Here is a 23,703-nt window from a genome sequence, read left to right as displayed (position 1 = left end):
CCTGTAATTGAATTTAAAATCTTTCTTCTCACATATGAAGTCTTGATCAGACCTCATCATATCTTAAAGACCTTTTTAGTATCATATTATCCAGATAGAGTACTTTAGTACTTGGTTCTCAGTATGCAGGGAAGCAGAGCCTTCAGCTGTCAGGGCCCTCTCCTGTAGAACAACTACTGCGACATTAAATTCATATTTCTCCCCTCCATGGTTTGTTTTTTGCCCTTGTGTCTCTGTGCTCTTTTTTCTCTTCGTTCTTGTCTTCTCTTTCCCATAAATCCCTCAAACCAGTTGTTATAGAATGCTCCCCCTAACCTGAGCCTGGTCCTCTCAGAGGTCCCTCCCTGTTAAAAGCGAGTTCTTGCTGCCCTGTAACTGTTGCCAAGTACTGCTCGTAGGGTATTGTCTGATTTTTGGAGTTTTCTCTCTAATATTGTACTATCAATAGATTAGATCGTTAGATTTTAAAGTGCTTTGAGGTCACTTTTGTTAATTTTTAATGAACACTGATCACACTCGTAGGATAACAGCTTGATTGATTTACGGGTTAGTTGTTTAATTGATTAATGTATTGACCAGGCGGTGCGAAGTGTGTCCCTATTGGCCGGAGGCTATGTTCAGATCACTCCACCATCGTTTGGTCAAGAAGCAGAGTTGCTTTTCTCCTTCTCCTCCAACAACCAATCAGGGGTCCTGCTGGCTGCTTTCAGTAGTGACCGCTCACACAAACAGGTGAGACTGATTTAGGTCACATGTATACCAAGTCTATTTGAACTAACAAAACTATGTGAGTGACAATGTAACCTGAATTTTTCTATGTGTCTGTATGTGCAGCACTTCCTATCTGTTCACCTAGTCTCAGGAGCATTGGAGGTGGAGCTTGGAGAGGTGGGCGGAGCCACACGTAAGGTAACTGTGATAAAGCCTGATGGAAGATCCTTCAGTGACAGAATGAAACATTCTGCGATCATTACCATTAACAAAAAGTAAGTATCAGCATAACATGCTCACTTTTCTACTTTTTCTCACATCTCACCTGTCTGGCCTTTCTTAACTGTCTTTCAGGTCGCTCTCAATACAGATTGATGAGGAACATAAGAAGCTTGTGTCCCTGTTGCCAGGTGTATTTTCTCAGCTGTCTCCAGCCTCTCTATTTATTGGTGGGCTGCCTTCAGGCAATGAGGCCCGTCTACCAATCAGATTGCAGAAATTATCTAGGTTGTTCAAAGGCTGCATCCAACACCTGGCAGTTGGCAGAGCGTAAGTGCTTTACACATCCAAGTTGTGTCCCAGTTCAATGACTGCATATTTCCAAGACTGCCTGCCAAAAGCTTCTTTGAATGCACCCATCTGAAGGCTCCTGGAAATGTAGTTTACAGATGTGTCCCTACTTTCTGACACCACTTGTTTTTGAATCAAAGAAATCAAAGCGTTCATTTCCAAACTTAGGATATTCAAAGGCTGATTTAGATCTGTTCCCAAACCTTTTAAAGCCAGTTGGGTAGTTGAAATATCAGGCAGTTTCCCCTGACTATCAGATCTACAATTTGCGACCTTCAGAAGAGGTTGTTTTGCCAAGAATGTCCTTCAAAAAGCCTGGAGAGCTTTTCTTGAAGGCTACTTAAAGAACTTACAGGAAATCATGCCAAAGAGAGTTTAGGATGTGCTAAAGAATAAAGCTGGTCATACTAAATACTGACTTTAAAACTTTTGACCTTTTATGACCCTTTATACTGTATTTCCATGATTGTTTGCAAGTTTCAGTAATTTTTCATACCAAATATAAAGAAATGGGGATTGGCTCAAGACATTTGCATAGTATTGTACATCAGACACCAGCAGCAGCACCACTTTCCTTAAGTCAAAAAAGAATAAATGGGATTTATGGATCTTGGCCAAAAAAATGTAAAATTATTTTAGGGCGGTTCCTGATTGTTATCTGCTGCTGTCAGTGTTACCTAGGAGTCAGGTGTGGTACTAAGGTCTCCTTGTACTAGACCATCTCATGTAAGAGCCTTCATAGGCTGTGTTCTCCAAAGGAGTTCGGACAACAACAGTTTTGATTTTGTGGCTCTATGCAGGCTTGTTGACCTTTCAGGAGCTCTGAGATATGAGGGGGTGAAGTTTGACAAATGTGTCTTGGAGGAGAAGGCTGGGGATGTGCTCTTTCCTGATGACCAGGATGTAAACGTAACTCCTGACCCTACTCATTTACCTCTACCTCAGCCCACACAATTGGGTGCCCTGTCACCTGAAGGTCTAACGGTAATTACTATATTCATTATTACTTATTCTCAGTGCATTCATTTTAATTGATGAATTTAATCAATATGTCTGTTTTTATTGATTCTTGGTTTTTGATTTATGTGTGTGATGCAGTGTGCATCAGATGGGGAGTTAACCTTTGTGCCATCAGCAGTTCAGTTTGGCTTGTCCAGACACAGTCACATGACCTTCATCATCAACCCCAGCACAGTCAGAAAGAGGTGAGTTTCCATAGCAACGGAGGCAACTCTCAGGTCACAAAGGGGACAGGTTTCTTCTTCTTTGTGTAACACTACATCTCTCACACTGCTGTGTTGTTTTCTGTCTCACTTTTGTCTCTGCTACTGTGTCTGTTCCCTTCCTCAGTGTGTCGGTGAGGTTGTTATTTCGAAGCTGGGCCCTGGATGGGTTGATCCTCCTTCTCTCCGACTCCAAGCAGATGGACTTTGTTGTCCTCAGCCTAAAGGGGGGGAGGCTGATGATGTCAGCTGATCTGGGGAAAGGCCTGGCCTCCATCACCTCATCTGTAGCTGTTAACAATGGAGAGTGGCACACTGTGAGTTAACTGGACATGAGGCACTGTAGACACATTGATGTCAAACTCAGTAAATTTCAAGCTAAGTATGTTTGAGGTTTTGCTGTTAAGACAAAAATAGCTTGGTTTGAATGCTGTGGTGTTTACCGTGTCTCAGGTGGTTGCAGAGGTGGGCCGGCGGTTGATGTCAGTGTCTGTCAACAGTTTGAAAACCGACTCCATCTCAGTCAAAGGAAATCAGCTGGATGTGGACAACAAAGTTTTCCTAGGAGGAACACCTCACACTATGACCAGCAGGAGAATCAGAGTATGATTGTTTTTCATTTTTTCACTGTTAAACACAAAAGGCACAAACATTATTACCACAAATACATCAAATAATTTTATCTGGTGTTTTAAAAAAGCATTTTATGTACCTAGAAAAGAAACTCTTGAGGTTTTGAACATCTTATGCACGAGTGTCCTGATTTCACAGGAAGAAATTTTTGCGTAAAGAATTAATATGTAGATAGATTTTCTTTATGCACATTTTTGAAACTCACAGGTAGCTGTAACATTCTCATAACTAAGTTATCATAGCTGTGTTAGTCAGAGGAAATACAGGCGAGCCATGTAATTCTGACTCTATCGGAAATCTCTCCTTTCTGCTCACATGTGTCTCCCCCTGTCTTTCTTCCTGTTTGGTTCTCAGGATAGCAGCAGTTTTTCAGGCTGTGTTGGGTCCATCAGTCTGAATGGTGTCATGTTGGATAAGCCGGCGTCACAACATGGTGTCACATCCTGTTTCACCAGAGACCAGATTGGAAGTTACTTTAATGGAAGCGGATACGCTGAAATGAGTAAGTCAAACTTAAAGACAAAATCATCTGCGCGGAAGCTGAGATGCAGACTGATCTCTCTGATTAGTATAGAAGGACTTCTGACAGCCTACAGTCTGTACAGCTTTTGCCTATAGTTCATATCAGAAGCTCCTTTTGGCTGCTTCCTTATTGGGCCACAATTTTGAAAGCCTGTTTTTTAGGTAGTTGGAGCAAGAGTTATAATGTTTGGATGATGGGTGTACCGAGACATGAACAAATGGAAGCACATTTTCATTAACAAACTGCATTCATAAACTGTATAGGTGAGATGCACAGACCGTTGCTAATTGTTGTTAAGTTGCAGCAATTAAAAACATGTTCTAAAAACCACCAAGTGCAAAAACACAGAGGTCCACTTGAGAGCTAGCATTCATTTTTGTTGACTTCTGTCTATGGATGGGAATTGATAAGATTTTAGCGATTCCGATTCCACTGTAAATATCATTTATCGATTCGATTTCTTATGAGTTTTAATTGGGTTGTCATTAGCTTCATCATCACTAAGCATTTTTACGGGTTACATTACTTTCGTGTTTTTCCGTAAAATGACCTGAAACACATTGTTTATATTGGTAAATAACCAACATAAACCTGAGGCCAACACAAATCTCTATTCTAATGAGGACACACATGACTTATTTTTTGGGTATGGACTAGAGATGGACCGATCCGATATTACGTATCGGTATCAGTCCGATACTGACCTAAATTACTGGATCGGATATCGGCGAGAAATAAAAAATGTAATCGATCCATTAAATATAAAAAAAAAAAAAACACCTCACAAAACTTGCGACATGGCGTAACTCGGCTCATAACCGTAGCACCTCGGAGCAGTATGCATCACGTGATAGAGCGGCTGTGTGTATTTGTAGCCTCGCTACCAAACCAGCATTTCATCTCCGAGGAAGTTATCCCAGAGAGACGTAAAGCAAGTGTGTAAGTTCATCTCTGAATGTTTGTAAAGCATTCCCACGTTAAGCTTAACAACCGATATATGGAGTGACTGCCTCTCCCTCACTTTCCTGCTCCTACTTCAATCGTAAAACTGCTTAATGATCAGCTGATCGGCTTTTCTGTCGCGAGTCCGTCTCTCTTCTTTGTTTTTGGTCCACTTTGCACCAGAAAGAGGAAACCAGCAGCTGAACAACAGCAGCACGTTTAAGCTTGATAAGCTGTTGTTAGAATTTATTTAATATTACTTTCTAGACCAGGATCGTTTTCTACGTAGCTGACGGCTGGTAACTGTGCAGGGGCGGATCTAGCAAAGTTTAGCCAGGGGGGCCGATAGGGCATGAACAGGGAAAAGGGGGCACAAAGACATACTTTTCTTTCTTATTCTCATTTCAAATGTCTAGCTTTTAATAAACAATTATCTGAATCTTACACCCAAAGTTTTAATCTGATGTAAAATGTATAGAAGTCCATTACTGTGTATAGTAACTGTTAAGTCTAATATACCCTAGTAAGCTATAGTACTTTTTCCTTTGGGAAGGTACCATCTGTGCAGTTTGCAGTTCTGTTGAAGAAAGATGTTGAATCTATTTAATTATTCTTGAAAAATAATTTATTTCTGTGCATTTTTTTTTTCACACTGCATCAAATTAAAGTTGATTACATCGATTAAGCATCATGAGGTGGAGGGTGGGGGGTGGTTCTCTATTTTTTTTTGCTGGGAGTTTGCAACCCTATTAGTTAGGTTGCTTAATATTTTTGCTAAATACTCTTTAAAATACCAGAATAGGGAGGATGGAGTAGGTTTAAGTTTATTAGATTGATCAGTGTTGCTGAACTATGAAATATTTTGGGTGCAGTGTATTTTTTACATACAGGTATAACAGAATAGCTTTAGTGTTGTTGTTTACTGAGTATGAACTTATACAAAATGCAGCAAGATATTAAAAAAACAGTTTTATTGATTAAAAAACACACTATATCGGATTCATATCGGTATCGGCAGATATCCAAATTTATGATATCGGTATCGGTATCGGACATAAAAAAGTGGTATCGTGCCATCTCTAGTATGAACTCAAAGCTGACAGTAGAAAGTAAAGATAAAAACCAGAACAAAGAGACTTTAAAGCAGTCACCACAATGATTCTACTTCAGAAACCTGAAAAGGTAGAAACACACATTCCCAGTGTGTGAATGTGTGTGTGAATGGGTGGATGACTGAATGTAGTGTAAAGCACTTTGGGGTCCTTAGGGACTAAGTAAAGCGCTATACAAATACAGGCCATTTACCATCACTGTGTTTTTGTTACCTGTTGAAGTTCAGGGTCTGGCTGCTGGGGTGGGGGCGGCATTCATTAACTTCACTCTTGGGTTTTGCACAGATGACATGCTAGCACTGAGGTTGTGTTACCAGCATAATGCAGTTTGCACTTTACCGTCATGCTCTCATTCTTTTGTGCAATAAAAATAAAAGTAATGTCAATGTCCATGCTGTAGATTTCGCCACTATTCTCTTCCTCTGGCTATGAACTGAAATAAGCCGTTTATAGTGCAAGTGGCTGTAATTACTTAAGAGTTTGTGCAATGCTTTTGTCAAAAACATTAAATTGAAAGTCTGTATTTTAGTTACTTCTTGTTTGATTAATTTAAAATCCACTATTTTTGTGTACAAAACTAAAAAAAAGTGGCATTGTCCAAAAACATTTGTATCTAGCTGCACGTAACATACTAGACAGGCAGTAGCGGGTTTTGATAGGCCGACAAGTGCGGTTGCCTGGGGCGGCATCGTGGTGGGGGGCGGCATCACCGGCATCGGCAAAAAAAAAAGTTGCTTGTATTCATGCTGCCCCGACATCATGCCAGTGCATGCACCGATCGGTTTTCTATCGCCCATTTGCTGGGAGTAAGGGCGCCCTCCGTTTGCGAGGTGCGCCTGCTGCTTGCGGCACAGGGAGGAGAAAAAGGAGGGCGGGGGATTCTCTGGCTGGCTGGAGCAGCATCTAATAACCAACTCGCAAAATAAAAGAAAATAAAAACAAACCAACAAACACGAAAACACCAGACATTATGATACAGACTTATAATTTGCACCGATGTTTTTTCGAAATTCTATATGCGAAAAGTGAGCGCGAGAGCCCTCAGTGTACCTGCTGCTGAAGTCAAAGTAAACTTTATTGTCATCTCCGCTACATACAGTCCAGTATATAGAGAGACGAGATGACGAGGCTCCAGTTACAGCAGTGCAAGTAAACAAACAATAAATATAAGAAGAGTAAGAAAATAAATCTACACTTTAGGACTAGGGGTAAAGGGATCAATAACAATTTAAAATTTATAATTTACAGTTTGATGACTTAAAGTCTCACACACAACCCGTCGAAAGGGGAGGGGGCCGGCTGCTTCCAAATAGAGCACATTTCATTCATAATGTTGTAAATCCAAGCCCATTATGTATTCATGATTTGAATCCTGGGTTGTGCGAAATCCCAGAAATACACCCTAGACAAAGTGAATCTGTGAACTAAGCTGTAGGTCTATTAGGTTATGTTGTATTGATCCTCGAGTTGGGGGATGGGTGTTCTGGAGTGCAAAATTAAAACCAATGGAAGATGGACAAGAAAAGTTCAAAGCCATCAGGTGCTCGGTTTAGAAAAAAGAGAAAAGAAGAGGAGGAGAAACGCGCAAAAGATAGGCTACAGGTAAGCAGATGTGTCTTGTAGGTCATGGTCATGTATCCTGAAACAAACAGAACCAGAATACTTTATTAATCCCTAAGGAAATTTTGTGGGTTACAGTTGCTCCAAGAAGAAATGGTAAAAATAGTAACAGTAACAGACTAAACTCCAAACAATACATTATGTTACCGATTTTAATATTAATTAGTCATTGTCAATTATTGATTTATCCTGTTCTCATTGTATTGTGGTTCATTGAATTATGATGGCTGTTTGGTAGCCGTTTGCATATTATCATATTATGCATACTCTCTTTCCCTTCATATGTGTGTGTGTGTCTCTCTCTGGTGAAATTCAGTATGGTTCCGACAACAGTTCTATGTTAATGTACAATCTTTAATATGTTTTGTGTGTGTGTGTGTGTGTGTGTGTGTGTGTGTGTGGGTGGGTGGGTGGGTGGGGGGGCAGAGGAGTGCTCGCCCAGGGCGCCAAACAGGCTAGGACCGCCACTGTAGACAGGTGTTGGATCGCTGTCTCTAACTGTGATTAAGCTATGATCTGATTACATGCTATTTGCATCTGCAGTGCATGATGGGTATAAGGTTGGCTCTGACATGACAGTCTCTCTGGAGTTTCAAACAAGCCAATCAGAAGGAGTGCTTCTGGGAATCAGCAGTGCGAAAGTGGATGCTGTGGGACTGGAGATAATCAACGGACAGGTGAGCAGAGACATTCCATTCTATGCATTATGTAAACAGTTATAGGCCTAAACCCTAGGGATTTAATGATCTTAACTCAGCGAGTTGCCACATGTTTTCCAGGTAACTTTCTATTAGCTGCAGTAACATCAGAGCTTCTGTTATTTTTGGTTTTTGATTAAAGTAATAGATGTATAGAAAAGGATTGTACAAATTAAGTTTCAAATATGCAAATGAAGTTTTATTTGTGTAAATAAAGGTGTATCTGTTTTTTTCCTCAGGTGGTTTTCAATGTGAATAATGGGGCAGGTCGAGTGTCAGTGCGTTCTGTTGGCCAGATGCTATGTGATGGACAGTGGCACCGCCTGGTGGCCCAAAAAACCAAACACGCCTTTAGCTTAACTGTAGATGAGCGAACTTACACCACTGCAAACCCTTACCCACAATCCACCTCTGCTGAAACTAATAACCCCGTCTTCCTTGGAGGATATCCAGGTAAGACCCTCTGAACATAAACAGAATTTAAAAAAAGATGAACACACGTAATAATAATTCTAACCTGTCCATCTCTCTGCTGCAGCTGGTGTCAAACAGAACTGCTTGTCAATCAGCTCCAGCTTCAGAGGTTGTCTAAGGAACCTGCAGCTCTTGAAGTCTCACCTTACCAAGTCCCTTGATCTGAGTTCTGCTCACTTTCTGTTGGGAATAACCCCTAACTCATGCCCCGCTTCCTAGCAGTGGCCAGAAAACATGCTGGATTATGTCACAAAGCAATATCATTGATTGATAAGCTGTGTAGTATGAATGCCTCTGCTGATAATTACTGTGAATTTTGAGTCTCTGTAGTCCAAACTTAAATGATTAAAATCATCTTAAAAATAACATATTCATACTTTTTATTTTCTGAGCAGAGAAACTTCAGTAACTTCTGTCTTTAAACATGAACGGTCAAACCACAGAAGAAACACATTCCTGGTGATCAGTTTGAGTTTTTGAGTAAAGGCACATTTTATATTAAGCTCATCATTAAAAAGGAGGAGTCATCTGTCTGCAACCTAAGGGAGCATTTTATGTTTAGACATCTGCTGAGGCCATCCTTTTCCATCTACCCATTTTTGTAAATACTTATCTAATTCACTTAGGTGGAGGGTCCAGTCTATCCCAGAGGTAACAGAGTTATCAGTGGGGGTACGACCTGCGGCAGGTTAATGGGAGAGTAATTTGAGAGTAATTCTAGTTTATTCTATTAAAGGGGTGTCAAACAAATTTCATATCTCAGCTATTAATGTCCCATCGGTATGTTGGAGTTGATTCTTCTGCCCTGCTGAGAATCCAGGTGGCGGGACATTACTTTGATGGGCACACCATCCGGTCAATCGCATGCAAAGACAGACTGGGATGGGATCGTCTGAAGAAGGAAGGAAGGAAGAAGGAAGGGCGGCAGATGTTTCAAAATAGCAAGTTTAGTGGTACAGGCCAGGTACACAGACAGACGGGGGAGCCTGTCGGAAAAAGTGAAGAAGCGAACGAAAACGTAAAATTAGCAGCATCTGACTGCATTTCAGTGATATGGGAGAGTGCAAAGTGGAGTGCAGAATTGATAAAACTAGGAGCGGGCTAAAGTGATGCCTGTTTTTATTTTCAGCCATTACCCATTGTAGAGGACAACACGTTTCAAGACTTATGACGACTTTTTTGACGTGAAAGCACGTACTCTCAACAAGCAGCGGGTGCTGCCGTGGGCACCTCACCCGTGCCAAAGCACTCACAGGCGGCAGACAGTCCTCACACAGCAGTCGCCCCCAGCTGCTGTCAGAGCAGGAGATGCTCACACCTACACGTCCAAACTGCAAATGAATTGTGCATGAGCGAAGCCGCTGCTGTTTAAAACTACTTAAAACACACACACACACAAGTAACTCCGCCAGAGTAATTATTTTGGGTCACTTTTGCCGGAGTTCCCCTGTTCCTAAGCCCGGACAAAGGAAGAAGGTTGGAATTGTGACATTAAAAAGACAATAATTGCTAAAATAAATTTAATTTGTAGTTCTAAATATATTCTAAATGCATTTAGAGTGTTTTTTTTACTCACTTTATGTATCTTCCACGATGTTATTTCTGTATCCTACAGTAGGTTACAATTACGTAAGCATGACAAATTAGGCAACTTAGGGATGACGTCATTTAGCGATTTCTAGCAACTTTTAGGACAGCCAATTGGGATTTTTCTTACTGAGGAGTTGGCAATACTGCAGTTGTTTGTGACACAGCCCCCCTGCTGACAGCAAACAGCTACAACATGTAAACAATGATCTGCAAAGTGTAGGCTCTGCACAGGACTAATGCAAAAATACAAAACAGGGGGAGTGATGTGTATATAACACGAAACAAAGAGAGTAATGACCCAGAAGGAATGATCAGTGGGGATTTCTCAGTATGGTATTCCTGTAATGTCAGATTCACATGGGTGAATCTCACATGTCCTGGTTCTGCCCTGACCCGGTTAGCAATGAATTTGTAAAACTTCTCCACTGCTGCCAATGCTGCACCAATCACTCTACTAGTCTTCCTCCATTCTCTCCTTACTCATGAACGGGACCCAAAGATACTTTAATTCCTCCATCTGGGGCAACAACTCATCCCTGACCTGTTGTGGGTACTCCAATCGTCTGTGGGTCAACTTTGGAGATGTTAATGCTGCGTTCCATTTACCTCGGAAGTTGGATGTTGGAGCCAAGAGTGACACCACTCCCGAGTCGACAGCGTTTGGAAGCTGCTCCAAATTGGAAAAGCGAGGAAAGATAGAATTCGTTTTGCTCTTGGTGAGCAATGTTGCATAACACCTGTTGTTGGTTTATTTTTATTTGTAGAGTCAGTTCTCTGTGCAAGACAACAGTGGTAGTACAGATTAAAAGTTTTACAGTTTTACTCCTGTTTATGTGCACTGCCACCATCCTGAAGCAAGATTCCAGTTGGAAAATCTGACTAAGAAAATGAAAAATACTGCAGGTTTTTTTTCATCACTGCAGCCAGGCAGACAAAGTTAGAATTCTGTTGAGCCAAGCATTCCTTTAACATTAAATCATGAATTTCTTCATAAATAAAAGTTTACCCATTAGAGAAAACTGTATAATATCACAAAGACATGTCATTATGTACAGCTACTTTAAATCCTATTGATATTTATTTAGACTGTTCTCTCCAGTTTCTGAGTAATTTCAGTTAATGCTTCGTTCAAGCCATTCTAACTGTTCAAGTTCTATTAGACCCCATTCCTACAAAAAGTCCTACAATAAATTAATGCTTTAATATTAAATATGATCAAAAACCTATGTATCACAGGCCTTTAGGGTGGCTTTAATTAAAAACATTCCTGAAAAAGCCATCAGCTGTCTTAGGCCAATCTCCAACCTTCCTTTTATCTCAGACATTCTTGACAGAGTAGTGGTAAAACACTGATCACCTGGAAAGGAACGTTTTTTTGAAGAGTTTCAGGCTGAATTCCAAATTCATCAAAGTACAAAAACAGCACTTGTGAAGATTACAAAAGATGTTCTCTTAGCCTCTGTTTCTTCTTCACTTCTGTACCTTTCTCACTTACTATGTCATCCTTATACTCCTCTCTGCATTTAATCAATAGTTATTTGTAATCTCTGGCTCTCTTCCACAGCGTGTCTTTGGCCCGTGTTCCTCCCCTCATCCCCAACCAGCCGCAGCAGATGGCCACCCCTCCTTGACCCTGGTTCTGCCAGATGTTTCATGTTGTTAAATAGGGGTTTTTCCTTCCCACTGTTGCCAATGCAGTTGCTCATAGGGGGTCAGCTGGTTGTTAGGATTTTCTCTGTTTTCTATTATTTTACGGTCTTTACCTACCTGTAGAAGATAAGGTCATTGAGGCAACTGTTGTTGGGATTTAGTGCTATATAAAAAAAAGAAAAAAAGTGAATGGCTTGTTTTGGCAACATAGTGTATGTCAAAGAGACACTTGTGTCTCCATTGTTACCCCTCATTTGAGGTGGAGAATTTCACATACCTTGGCAGCATCATCTCAAATGACGGGATCTCTGACCGAGATGTTGACGTCAGAGTAAGGAAGGCGGTCAGTGTCCTGCGACGTCTCCGACCTATTTGATCTTGACCCTAACATTCAGGGAGGTCGAGTTCCAGACTATTGAACTCTATCGTCATTCTGACTGCACTATACACTAGTGAAACCTGGTGCTCAACAAATGCACTCGACGCCTGAACGTGCTTCAACAGCACAGCCTGCGGCAAATCCTGAAAATTTCCTACCGGGACCGAATAACAAATGAAGAGGTCTTATGAAGAGCATGCCCCTGCCTTTTAGCCCATGTTGTTGCAGAAAGGCACTTCCGCTTTGCGGGCCATATTTTATGTCTACTCCCTTATCGCCCGGCCTAGATCGCCATTACATGGCTCCCACGCACTGGCAAGCGAAAGCAAGGCCGACCAAAGATCACATGGCGTCGAACATTTATGGACGATCTGAGAACCATCGACATTGCCTGGGACGAAGCCGAAGCAGTCGCTGCTGACTGAAATCGATGGAGATCATTAGCTGCCCGATGCACTGCTTGGCGTAGGAGGAACTAAGTGCTAAGTAAGTGATGATCAGTGTGATACCAGGCAAGCAGAAGTCTCTAATATAACAGAGAAAGTAGTCGGTAATCAGGGGCTGTGATCAGTTTGTAATTTAATAAATAAATGGATACAGAAATCAAAAACACACACAGATGAATCATTCATCATCATTTTCATGGAAGGTTAACGAATGGCACATTACTATTGCATTATGGGTAAATTCAAAGCAGAGTTTTAGCTGTTTTTTCTTGTTAGACAGGAAACTGTTTTGATCAGCTGGTGATAGTACACATCAAGTTTCTCACCAGGTAAAGCTAGAAGCACTATCTTTCAGATGTGAGGCTAAATGTTTTGAAAAGCTGCTGTCTCCCAACAACGGAGGAGCAAGCACACCTGAGTCAGCTAGTCAATCAGATGCCCACCTTAGAGTGTTGGGGAATGAGGTATGGGGGAAGGCTTATATAAGTAAATGCATCAGAAGGCTGATTCATAGTGAAGGTCCAGTGAAGGTTGTCTGTTGCTATGGAAACACATCTTTCTCTCCCATCTCTGCGTTGTATGTGGAACTTTCAGTTAAATCTACTCATCTAGTCACACTATCAAACTAATGCTAACTCAGCCACTGGCCCCACTCCCTGTGAGATAGGCAGGCGATGCTGTATATGTGTGTGAGTGTCCATGCATGAATGTGTGTCCAAATCCTCAGTTCGTCCATGCTCGGTGGATGTTGCAGCGAACAGTTTCTGGCTCTGCACTCTACACTAAAAACCCTTGGGCGTCCAGATTCAGTCCTGAAAATGAGACAGAAGCAGCAGTGAGACACACTGTAGTTCAGAGATTCCATGGCATCATTCTCAGACCAGACCCTGAGACAAATATTTACAGTGCGGAGAAATTTTTGTTTTTAGCTTATCACTCTGATAATGTCTATGCTAAGCTAGTTAGGAAAAGAGCAGACTGATGTTAAGTGCATGTTAGCATAGCTTAGTATGTTAGGAAAGTGTAGCTTGCTAATGTGACCACTGCGCTGTCAACAGTGGAGTGGTCATAAAGGTGAAGACCACCTAGAGCAGGGGTCGGCAACCTGCGGCTCCGGAGCCACATGCGGCTCTTTATTCCTTATAGTGCGGCTCCGCGTGGTTTGGGAAAATAAATTACAAGTATTTAGCTGAAGTGTATTTTATTTATGTTAGTTCTTTTTTAACTTGTAGTTCTAAATTGGAAGATTACTGTGATATTGAAATATAAAAATAAAATTATATTCTATTATTTTTTCATCGCTCAAAACAAGAGTCACACTCGCGGAAGCCGGTATACCCGCCGAAACGCCGTGCATTTATTGAGACTTTCAACCCCAGGTAGGCCAATTATGGATCTTCGGATCCACTTTATGTCAGCAGCTGTTCTCCACCGTGAACTATGTTAAAAACAAACACCGCTCACGCCTCACAGATGACAGCTTACAGTCCTGCGTAAAGATGAAAGTGACTTCGTACAGCCCCGGTCTGCAGATGCTGTGCGCAGAGGTTCAGGAGCAGAAGTCCCATTGTAAACACATCATGGCAGACCCGAGGATATTTACATGAACACGCTTTTCAGCATCTCTTTATTGACCACTTTTCACACACGGTTGCTATACGCATACAGCCGGCTGTAGCTTTTCAGCTCACAGCCCGACACATACCAACACAACAGCATAGATAGCACAGACGTTAAGGCGGCGAGGTGTGATTGCGGGTACCGCTCAGGTGCGTCCGCCTCCCCTGCAGCGGTGCAGCAGATCACGCCCCGCCAAACACATTAACCAGGTAAAAGACATGTTTAGGCAGAATTTTGCAAATATCTATTTTTCATTTTTCAGCAGCATAGAGCTTTTTTTCCAATTATTTTTTAAAAGTCAGGTCAAGGCTCCAAAAGCCCAAAGGCGATATAAGGGTGGCGGCTCACAACAGTTTTTGTTTGCTACATGCATCATTTTAGTTCAGCTGGGTGTCTTTCCTTTTGTTATATTTCTTTAAGAGTTCAAGGTTAATTACATAAATAAAATGTAATTTGCTCTGTAGCACTTCATGGCTTTCATAAGCAGCACACCTTAGTTGTTCACACAAAGCACAAAGGTAAAAAACAATATATACAGTGTTATCTTCATTTTAGATGTCAAAAAGTATTTGTGGCTCCCAGTGTTTTCTTTTGCGTGGAAACCGGGTCCAAATGGCTCTTTGGGTCTTAAAGGTTGCTGACCCCTGACCTAGAGCCAGTCTAACGAGCTTGGAAAGAAAAGTGTCTGGACTTCTTTAAGTTTCCTTGAAGACGATTCATCCAAGAAGCTTCTTCAGTTCTAAGAGCAATTAGCGGAAAGTCCCAGATTTTAAGCCCTATGTCATCCAGGGAAGGACAGATTTTGTTTTGAAGTTGTTTTGCTTTGCATGTTTGCTGTGTTTTGCTGTGTTTCAATGTGGAGTGTTTTTATTTATTTTTTGTATTGCATGTTTTGGTTATATCTGTTAATTTGTCCCGGAGATACTCCGCCCTTCCCTGTTTACTAATTTGATACACCTGAGAGGTGACAGCAGGTGGTGATTTGAAGAGAGTGCTCGGAGACGCAGGAGCGCGGCGTTGGTGTGGGTTGGTCTACCAGTACGTGGCGAAGACATACAACGGCCAGTGCGTGGAGAGGCAGTGAGAGCTGTGCTGCTGCTGGAATAGCTTGAGGTCAGAGGACACCGCAGTGGGGGATTAGTTGGCAGCGGGACAGCACCCTACCTCCTACAGCGAGACCATAGTGCTGGCGTGCCACAGAAAAGCGGCGGGCAGAGTTAGGAGCTCTGCCCATCTGGGGTAAGTCTCGCGACTTATCGTGCTGCAATAAACTGAACCACTGGAAAGAACAGTGACCCTCGCTGCCCCTCTCTTTCCAGCACCTCGGAGCGGAGAGACTGACAGGATGGCCGGGGACGGCGCCGGGTTTTCCTTGTCCCGCTCCGATTGACTGGATTTTAATTCTGTGGTTGACACCACCGGACTTTTAATGTTTATGTTTTATTGGTTTCTATTGTGTGTTCTCCCTGGTCAGGGTTGTTTTAATTGCTTTTAAATTATTAACTGTTTTTGTATAATAAATTATATTTTAGTGATACAGTTTTTATATCGTTCTATTCCCTTGGCTGCTCCACTGCTCCGTCCGTTTTCTGGAGGGTTTACCTCCTTAGAATAACACCTGTTAATCCACTATTACACCTATGGGAGTGTCCCCAAGAGGATCTTAGACCCCATGGACCCCTCTACCTAATCACATGAGTCAAGGTGTGAAAACAGGTGTGGGTCACAATCAGCCAAGGTTTCTGGTGAGCTCATTGTGAAACCTAGCCCCACCCTATCGCGTGATTTACTGAGGTTAAAAGGCCCAGGATGTGAGTGGGCGTTAAGGCGTCTGTGAAGGATCTCAAAACTGGATTATAGATGGCAGACAGTTGGTGTCGTAAGCCACCTCCTCTGTTCAAAGATGGTCAGTGACAGACGCTTTTCTTTCCAAGCTCCTCAGACTACGATAATCTGGATGACTGAGAACCTTCACAGACACGTAGAGCCAACTGGAGTTTTGCCATATATGGTAAATGGCCTGTATTTGTATAGCGCTTTACTTAGTCCCTTTTTTTTTTTTTTTTTTTTTTTTTTTAACCTGTCCCGTTTGGTTCTTTTGCCATCAGAATTATTGTCTAAAGGCGAAGAAAGATGCCCAACGGATTTACTTTACCAAATGGACCATCCCAGCCTTGCCGTAATGGTCTATTTGATTCACCTTTTATTGTTTATTTTATTTTATTTTCACTTGCTAAATACGGGACAGACTTGACTGGGGAAAAGAAAGGGGAGAAAGAAAGAGGGAAAGAAAAACAGTGGGGAAGAGGAACGGTGATAAAGGGCAAAAAACAAAAACCAACAAAATAAGCAGACAAAAAATACATATATCAATCACCTGGATCACCTGTTGAGAAAGAAAAAACAAGCAGAAAAAAAGAGAGCAATATAATAAACAACATCATCACCACGATGATCTATAGGAATATAACAGTAAATACTAAATATTAAACATTATTGTGCAGCACGTAAGATCGACAGCGCACAGTGTGTTTTGAGGTAGGAGCCAAAGAGGGTGTAGTTTGTGTGTGTGATCACCCGTGTGTACACCTGTGAGCATGAACGCACTTGTATTTAAAAGGTTCCTTCATGTCATGATCTGCTAGAGGGTGTGGGGGGGCCACAGCCCCGTCCTCCAGGGCATGAAGCAGGAATGGAGGAGATCAAGACTCCAGACATCCAGGGGCCCTCAGAACACAAGAGACCAAGGAAGACCAACAGAGGGGCAGCCGCGCCACTATCCCAGAAAGAGCTGAGGAGAGCCCCAGATGAGGGGTCACTTAGCAGCCGCGGAGCAGAAGTCAGGGGGGGTTGCAGTGACGTGCCTGTGAGCTCCGCTGGCAGCCAGCTGTGCCAGAGTGACCGAGCCCCAGGCCGAGAGGCCGAGGGCACCCCATCCCCGATGTGGCCCGAGCGAGCCCCAGGCTCCATGCCCCGATAAGCAGCCACCAGGAGTGAGCCGGTGTGTACACAAAGAACCACCAATGCACCGATGTCTGAGGGTGTCTGCCACTGGCAGGGAAAGTGGTGGGGGGAGATAGGCCTCCATACCTTGGAGGGCCTAAGATGTCCCTAGAGAGGTGGTGTCTGATACCCAACCTGACATATAGACAGAGACAAACAGGCACACACAGATACAAACATCCATTCCCACCCTCATGCTCTCATATGGCTAACCAACCGGACATAGTGGTGGTAGACAAACAGAAGAAGACAGCCGTAGTGATCGATGTAGTGGTTCTGAATGACAGCAACATCAGAAAGAAGGAACACGAGAAGCTGGAGAAATACCAAGGGCTCAGAGAAGAGCTCGAGAGGAGGTGGAGGGTGAAGGTAACGGTGGTCCCCGTGGTAATCGGAGCACTAGGTGCGGTGAGTCCCAAGCTAGGCGAGTGGCCCCAGCAGATCCCGGGAACAACATCAGAGATCTCTGTCCAGAAGAGCGCAGTCCTGGGAACAGCTAAGATACTGCAAGAGGACCCTCAAGCTCCCAGGCCTCTGGTAGAGGACCCGAGCTTGAAGGATAAACGGTGCTGGGTGTGTTTTTTTTTTTTTTTTTACACACACACACACACACACACACATGTACATATATATATATATATATATATACATATACACACACATATATATATATATATATATATATATATATATATATATATATATATATATATATATATATATATATATATATATATATATATATATATATATATATATATGCATGCATGTGATTCCACTGTCCATTGTACATTTCATAGATTATAATTATATCACAGATAAAAGAACAATAAATAACATTAGTATTCACGTTAGTACTGTTGGTCAATTATTTCATTTTAGAGGATGGTGCGTCCTGACAACAACACGATCACCTGAGTGATCAGCTGAGTATATTCCTTTCTGTTTTCTCGCTTTTCAGTACAGTAAGTTCATCAAGGTTTTCATCATCAGGAGAGACCTTGGTCTCTTTACGGACAATGAACCAGGTGATGAAGGGCTCGGGATGCTGCTGCCACACCTCAATGAGCGCAACCTCAAGGGCCTTCAAGAGATACACAAAGGTCAGAGCCTGGGATGGCTCTAAGAACTAGTTCTAGAACAAGGTCTGGCTATATGCACAGGTCTGCCCAGGATTTATCTGGCATTTTTTAACAACCCTTCTGTCCCCTTGCTTTGAACACACCATTACAGAAACAACAACATTCAAGTTACCTGGTTGTGATCAACTTCTGGGTCTCCCGAAATCACAATCCTCTTCTCTATTCTGGTTTCTGAAATCCCCCCTTTTGCCATCTGAAGTAGAAACAGAGAGAAACATCCGAATTCAGTCAAGCGTCTTTATCTTTCAATTCTACTATATGTCTTCCATGTCCTACCTTTTCTCTGGTTTGTAATGCTGTTTGTAAATCCCTTAATTGTCTGTAGTTTCAACAAACCTTTTCAGCAGTGACAATATTACCATGGTCTGCAGTGGTATTTCGTAGGCTATGGTGTGTCACGTGTCGTGTGGCGCTCATGTAGTAGCAGTAGTGCTCCCATAGTTATCATGTCATTTTGTTGATGGGTGTGTGGTGGTATTGCCATGGCAGTAGTGTAAATCTTGCCGTATTATGGTGGTACCTTGAACCAGGGCCCCTCAGAACACAAGGTGCTGTGGTTACCTTGGTGATGTGAGTGGTGGTAGTGGTGTTGGAGGTCTCGGTAATGAAAGTCTGTGAGCTCAGCAAGAGACCAGCAGGAGTATCAGATTCTACTTGGCTCTGAAACAAATATGAACATCAGTCCATGAGGAAGAGTAATAACCAAAAACCAGGACATTTTTGTACTGATGAAACAAAAGATGTTGAGGATAAAACACAAGATGTCAGTCTGGGGGAAAATATTTATGTATTTATCTATATTTGGTACTACTACTATTTACTGCAAATCTTTTGATTGATCAAACTACGCAGTAAACTTTTACATCATTTCAGAGTAATTCTCTGAATTCTTTTCACCTAATTAAATAGTAAAAACTGTCCTCTTAAACTAGAAAGAGGCAAAATTGAACCCTTTACAGCCAGCAGCAGCACTGGTTAATGAAGATACATTCTGAGGCCTAAAACTGAGTGTTCTTGCCTCTATCATCTTAATATTCTGAAACAGGAAATGCTGAGCTAAAAGGGTGTCTAACTGTGAAATATGTGAATTCTTAGCCAACGATCATGCTCTACTTTATAAATGAATGAATTTTGTCTTCACAAACTAGCCACTGAGCCCATAAAGTCGCCAGGAAAATTATTACTAAGATTATAAAGCAAGAGAGTCAGGAGTTTTCCCACAAACCATTTAAACCACTGGTAAACCTTTTTGCAGCCAAATGAGATGTTGCTTTGGTCTCCAAATTGACTTCACTTTCAAGACTCAGAAGCGATGCCCATCTTTGATATACAGTCTATGTTTTAAACAAGCAAAATTAGGAAAAACAGGAAAGCCGAAGTAGAGTTTGAAAATATATCAAACTCTCGTCTGACTGACATAATATTTCGATGTATTCATGTGAACAGAGGGTAGATTAGATTTAAAGGAACAAATAGGCCAAAAGTCACTGGGTCAGGTGGGGTAGGTGCAGTTTTGGGTGTTGAAATGGGGTAAGGGTATCTAGTATGGGAGTCGCAGATGCCATTTAGGCAAGTGTCTCAGGTGTTACCTCCTGTAGTGGTTTGAACTCATCGTCATCCCTGTGGGCAGATGGTTGCATCTGATGGGCCAAGTGCCTGGATGTAGGATGGAGTAAAGAGGGTGGAGGGGAGTTTTCTTCAAACTGCCACCCTCCTTCATCTTCCTGTGAGTCATCTGAGTCTTCGTTGTCAGTGTAATGCAGAGTCCCAGGTGTTTGAGAGTCCAGGACAGAGCTAGCTTGCTCCTGTTCACAAAAGCTAACTGCTATCTTGTTGTTAATGTTATCCTGATTAGTGTCATTAGCGTTGGGGGTCTGAGTCTCTCTGACTGCAGCTTCGATGGCCTCCTCCACTGCTGCCTGTACCAGCACACTGACGGCATCCTCACTAATCTCACTAGCATTGTCATCGCTAGCCTGGCTGCTGGGCTCGTAGCTAATATCATCATCATCATCATCATCATCATCATCACCTACATTATGTTTACTTGTTGGACTATTAGCCCGACCATCATTAAAACTGTCACAGGCCCATTGCTGTGTGCTATCATCAACACTTGTTACACCAACACCTGCTGGAGGGGCTGGTAGGTTCCTAAAGGGCATGCCCACATGACTTTCTTTTGCTACCTTTTGCTGGTCCACCATTGCCTCGTCCTGGTCATGTGGCTCTGTCACCAGCATTATTGTCTCCACCTTCTCTGAAGTCTGAAAAATGAAGTGAAATCACAGAACATTAGGTGATTATTTTAACAAGTGATGTCTCCTTGATGATAGTGCTGCACATGTGTGTCATTCTGCTGCAAACCAATTTGAAGGACTGATGTAAATGGCAGTTTTTTGTGAACTGAACTGAACTTCTCGAAATACAGACGTTAAGCAATATTTGGTGATTATTCATAGAGTAGGAAATGAAAATGGCCCCACCAGAGTCCAAATGCTGGTGGTGCTGGAGATGGCATGACATGGACATAACAGGTTAGCTATGGCATAATATATGAAAAGAGTATTGACATAACTAACTGAAAGGAGTATGGTGTGGAAAGGGTGGAAAGCTGTTGAAGGCCAGGAAATAGAACAGAAAGCCTACGATGAATGTTTGGTGACCAACTACCTGCCAGTTACCCCAGTACCCCTCAAAACTTGTTCATAGCACTATATGTGGGTAGAATTTCACCAGTTATAGAACAGCAAGGACCAGAACTTAAGATCTGTGCATAAACCTTTTTCTAATGAAACTGTGACCAGCAGATTGTGTACTGAGGAGCCTCGACTGAGTAAGTGACACACATGACTTTACTTGCTTACATTTAAATTATGTGCCTCTGATATTAGTTTTGAACAACCACGCGCCACTGCCAGCTAATTTTTTGAGGACTGTACACTAAAGTGTGATGCAGTAAAAATCTAAATACGGGCAAGCTGGAAAAGATGACCTAGTAAACAAGGTTGTTGTTTGCAGTGTGGAAACCCAAGTTTGTGAAAGTGAGATTAGAGAATGAGGCGATGTAGGATTTTGAAATTTACAACATGGGTGCATCTTCTAAAAATCTCAGATGAATTCGAATTTTAGTGACTTCGACCTCATGGTGAAGGTCAGAGGTCACATTCATTCAGGTACATGCACTAGAAATCTTAGACCAGTTCAAATCCTGGTGACCTTGACCTCAAGGTAAAGTTCAGGGGTCAAGTTTTCTAAAAATCTTGTGACTGGAATAACAGAGGAGGCTGAGGGGTAACACTGGCAGTCGCCGTTATTTTTTAAAATGAAATTAAATTCAGTTTTATTTACATAGCCCCAAATCACAAAAATGGTCACCTCAATTTACCTACTTCTTTTCCAGAGCTGTGAGACCAATTTATGCTCTTTAACAGCACAATTAAAATTCTTACATAAAAATAAGTCATGCAGTGGTCTAATAACAACAAACTTTTGTCATAGTCCACATATCAAAAGAGCTACAAACAGAGGTGATCTTTCAATTCATTTGCTGGAATGTGAACACTGAGAGGAAGGATTTATTCTTGAATTCTTTATAATTAGACTCTTAATCAGTGCTAGTTATGTGTTAAGCTTATTCTAGTTAAACTGTGCACTTCAGGATCTGAGGATTTTAAATTAATTTATTTTACTTATATTTTACAAGGCTACATATTCACATATTTTTGTGAATATGTAGCCTTGAAAATGAAAGGACAGCTTAGAATAACCAGAAACCACTGAGGTGAGTATGAGGAGGGTGAAGCAGCTGCTACAGGGTCATGGAGCAGATCGGTATCAGGGTTGTTCTATATGATCTTGCTAGAGGATGCAGGGGAGTGTGGATGTCTTGCAGGGATGTCATAACAGCCTGGAGGACATGAATCAGATCAGTATTGTTGGTGAAGGGGCAAGGAGAACCCATGCTCTGCTTATGTTCTTAGTGTTAGAACTCGGACCAATAATTGTGGCAATGGAGGGTTCTTGAGAAGCTGAGATGATTTGCTGCTCAGAATGCACAGCCTTGGAGACTGAGACTAGCTTTTGAAACTGTAAAGTATTGAGATGGGATGCTGGATTTCTTTTACTGGCTGCGAGAAGCTGCAGTGAGGAGAACTGATTGTAGGTTTGACAAGATGCAGTGCTGGTTCTCATACATAAGAACATTGAGATTAAAACCACAGAGAAAAGAGAATTTTTAGCTTACAGAAGGCAGGCAAGAAAATACCTGAAAGAGGAGTTAAAGAGAGACAGACAAAAATACAAAAATAAAACTGGACAAAAAGGAAGACAGCTAGTGAAAAGGGCACCTTCAGCAGGTCATGTTCTCTGAAGGTTTGTTGCTCTCTGGCTGATTTCAGCAGAGCCGTCAGCTCAGGAGACATATCATCAAATGTAGGTTTAGGCTGCACATATCAAACACACAAAAAACAACAGTTACAGTGAAAATAGGCAAACAAAGAAGAAACTTGTAATTAAAAGTCTCAAAATAAAAGGTCACTTGAAACTCCAGCCATGCAGGGGACACTGTGGAGCCATGGTGGGCTTGTTTAAAACAGCCTTGAATTATGGTGATATTTTCCTATCTAAAGCCTTCTTGTCTTCCTGCCTGTGTCTCAACCTGCCTCGGTTTCCAAAATGCATCTGGATGAGAGGACCTTGATGGAGGAGCTATGGGTAAGAATGTACAAGTATGTCTTTGTTAGTTATAATGCCACTGTTAGTGGTATTACACTGAAAAAAGGGACTGACCATCTCTTGGATTTATGTAAGCATCTTCTGTGTATTTAACACAATTGCCTCATGCTTTAAAGTTAAGTGTAACTATATAGTGTAGAAACTACATGATATGGAGAGAGAGTATATTAAATTGTTCATAACATGTTCGAGTGAAGTACGTCAATAATATAGCAATGTTAAATCTCGCGACACTGCACGTGATTTTGTCTCGCACACTTTGGATCGTGGTTTGAGGAAGGCGTCCATCTCAGTCAAGTCGAGCAGCCGACTTGACTTCGGTATACCGAAAAAAGTAAATTGGGTGGTTGTTTCATTTACAAAAGTCTAACTTGTAATTTGAACAAAACAATTTCATGTTTCTATGGTGAACGCAATTAAATCATGTAGGATCTGTAAGAAATTCAACAACTTAATTTGTTCCTGTTGTGATGACATGATACAATCTAGTAAGAATGGTTAGTTGCTGGACTCATGAAATTCACAAGATCACATAAGATTTCAAACTGCAGGAAAATCACTGGAGTTATAAGAGGCAGACAACTACACACATGTGTGTCTGCTATCTGCATCAAGCGTTGTAATCACAGC

The 23,703-nt window shown here is 41.8% G+C and overlaps 2 protein-coding genes across 4 annotated transcripts in view; one reads left to right on the top strand and one right to left on the bottom strand.

Moving 5' to 3' along the window:
• The window catches only part of lama1 (laminin, alpha 1), a 41,120-nt gene extending 32,248 nt beyond the window's left edge, over nucleotides 1–8,872 (top strand). The window contains exons 54-64 of the mRNA XM_031750565.2: nucleotides 580–732; nucleotides 835–986; nucleotides 1,066–1,260; nucleotides 2,082–2,265; nucleotides 2,380–2,486; nucleotides 2,632–2,821; nucleotides 2,958–3,107; nucleotides 3,492–3,639; nucleotides 7,878–8,011; nucleotides 8,272–8,485; nucleotides 8,571–8,872. Coding sequence (XP_031606425.1) covers nucleotides 580–732; nucleotides 835–986; nucleotides 1,066–1,260; nucleotides 2,082–2,265; nucleotides 2,380–2,486; nucleotides 2,632–2,821; nucleotides 2,958–3,107; nucleotides 3,492–3,639; nucleotides 7,878–8,011; nucleotides 8,272–8,485; nucleotides 8,571–8,725 — 1,782 coding nt within the window. The 3' untranslated portion in view covers nucleotides 8,726–8,872. The remainder of the gene's footprint in view (nucleotides 1–579; nucleotides 733–834; nucleotides 987–1,065; nucleotides 1,261–2,081; nucleotides 2,266–2,379; nucleotides 2,487–2,631; nucleotides 2,822–2,957; nucleotides 3,108–3,491; nucleotides 3,640–7,877; nucleotides 8,012–8,271; nucleotides 8,486–8,570) is intronic.
• A 3,815-nt stretch (nucleotides 8,873–12,687) lies between these two features.
• The window catches only part of epb41l3a (erythrocyte membrane protein band 4.1-like 3a), a 36,374-nt gene continuing 25,358 nt past the window's right edge, over nucleotides 12,688–23,703 (bottom strand). For 2 of the 3 annotated variants that reach the window (XM_031750456.2, XM_031750466.2), the window contains 5 exons: nucleotides 22,686–22,781; nucleotides 20,526–20,603; nucleotides 18,898–18,996; nucleotides 18,449–18,529; nucleotides 12,688–13,383 (listed from right to left, as the gene is read on the bottom strand). In XM_031750456.2, coding sequence (XP_031606316.1) covers nucleotides 13,378–13,383; nucleotides 18,449–18,529; nucleotides 18,898–18,996; nucleotides 20,526–20,603; nucleotides 22,686–22,781 — 360 coding nt within the window. In that variant the 3' untranslated portion in view covers nucleotides 12,688–13,377. The remainder of the gene's footprint in view (nucleotides 13,384–18,448; nucleotides 18,530–18,897; nucleotides 18,997–20,525; nucleotides 20,604–22,685; nucleotides 22,782–23,703) is intronic. The other variant, XM_031750470.2, reaches the window with a different exon arrangement.

This window comes from Oreochromis aureus, linkage group 9 (genome assembly GCF_013358895.1).
Source record: "Oreochromis aureus strain Israel breed Guangdong linkage group 9, ZZ_aureus, whole genome shotgun sequence".
In the NCBI taxonomy this organism is placed as follows: domain Eukaryota; kingdom Metazoa; phylum Chordata; class Actinopteri; order Cichliformes; family Cichlidae; genus Oreochromis; species Oreochromis aureus.
The sequence above is the reverse complement of the archived record's forward strand: the minus strand, read 5'-3'. Positions and strand labels throughout refer to the sequence as shown.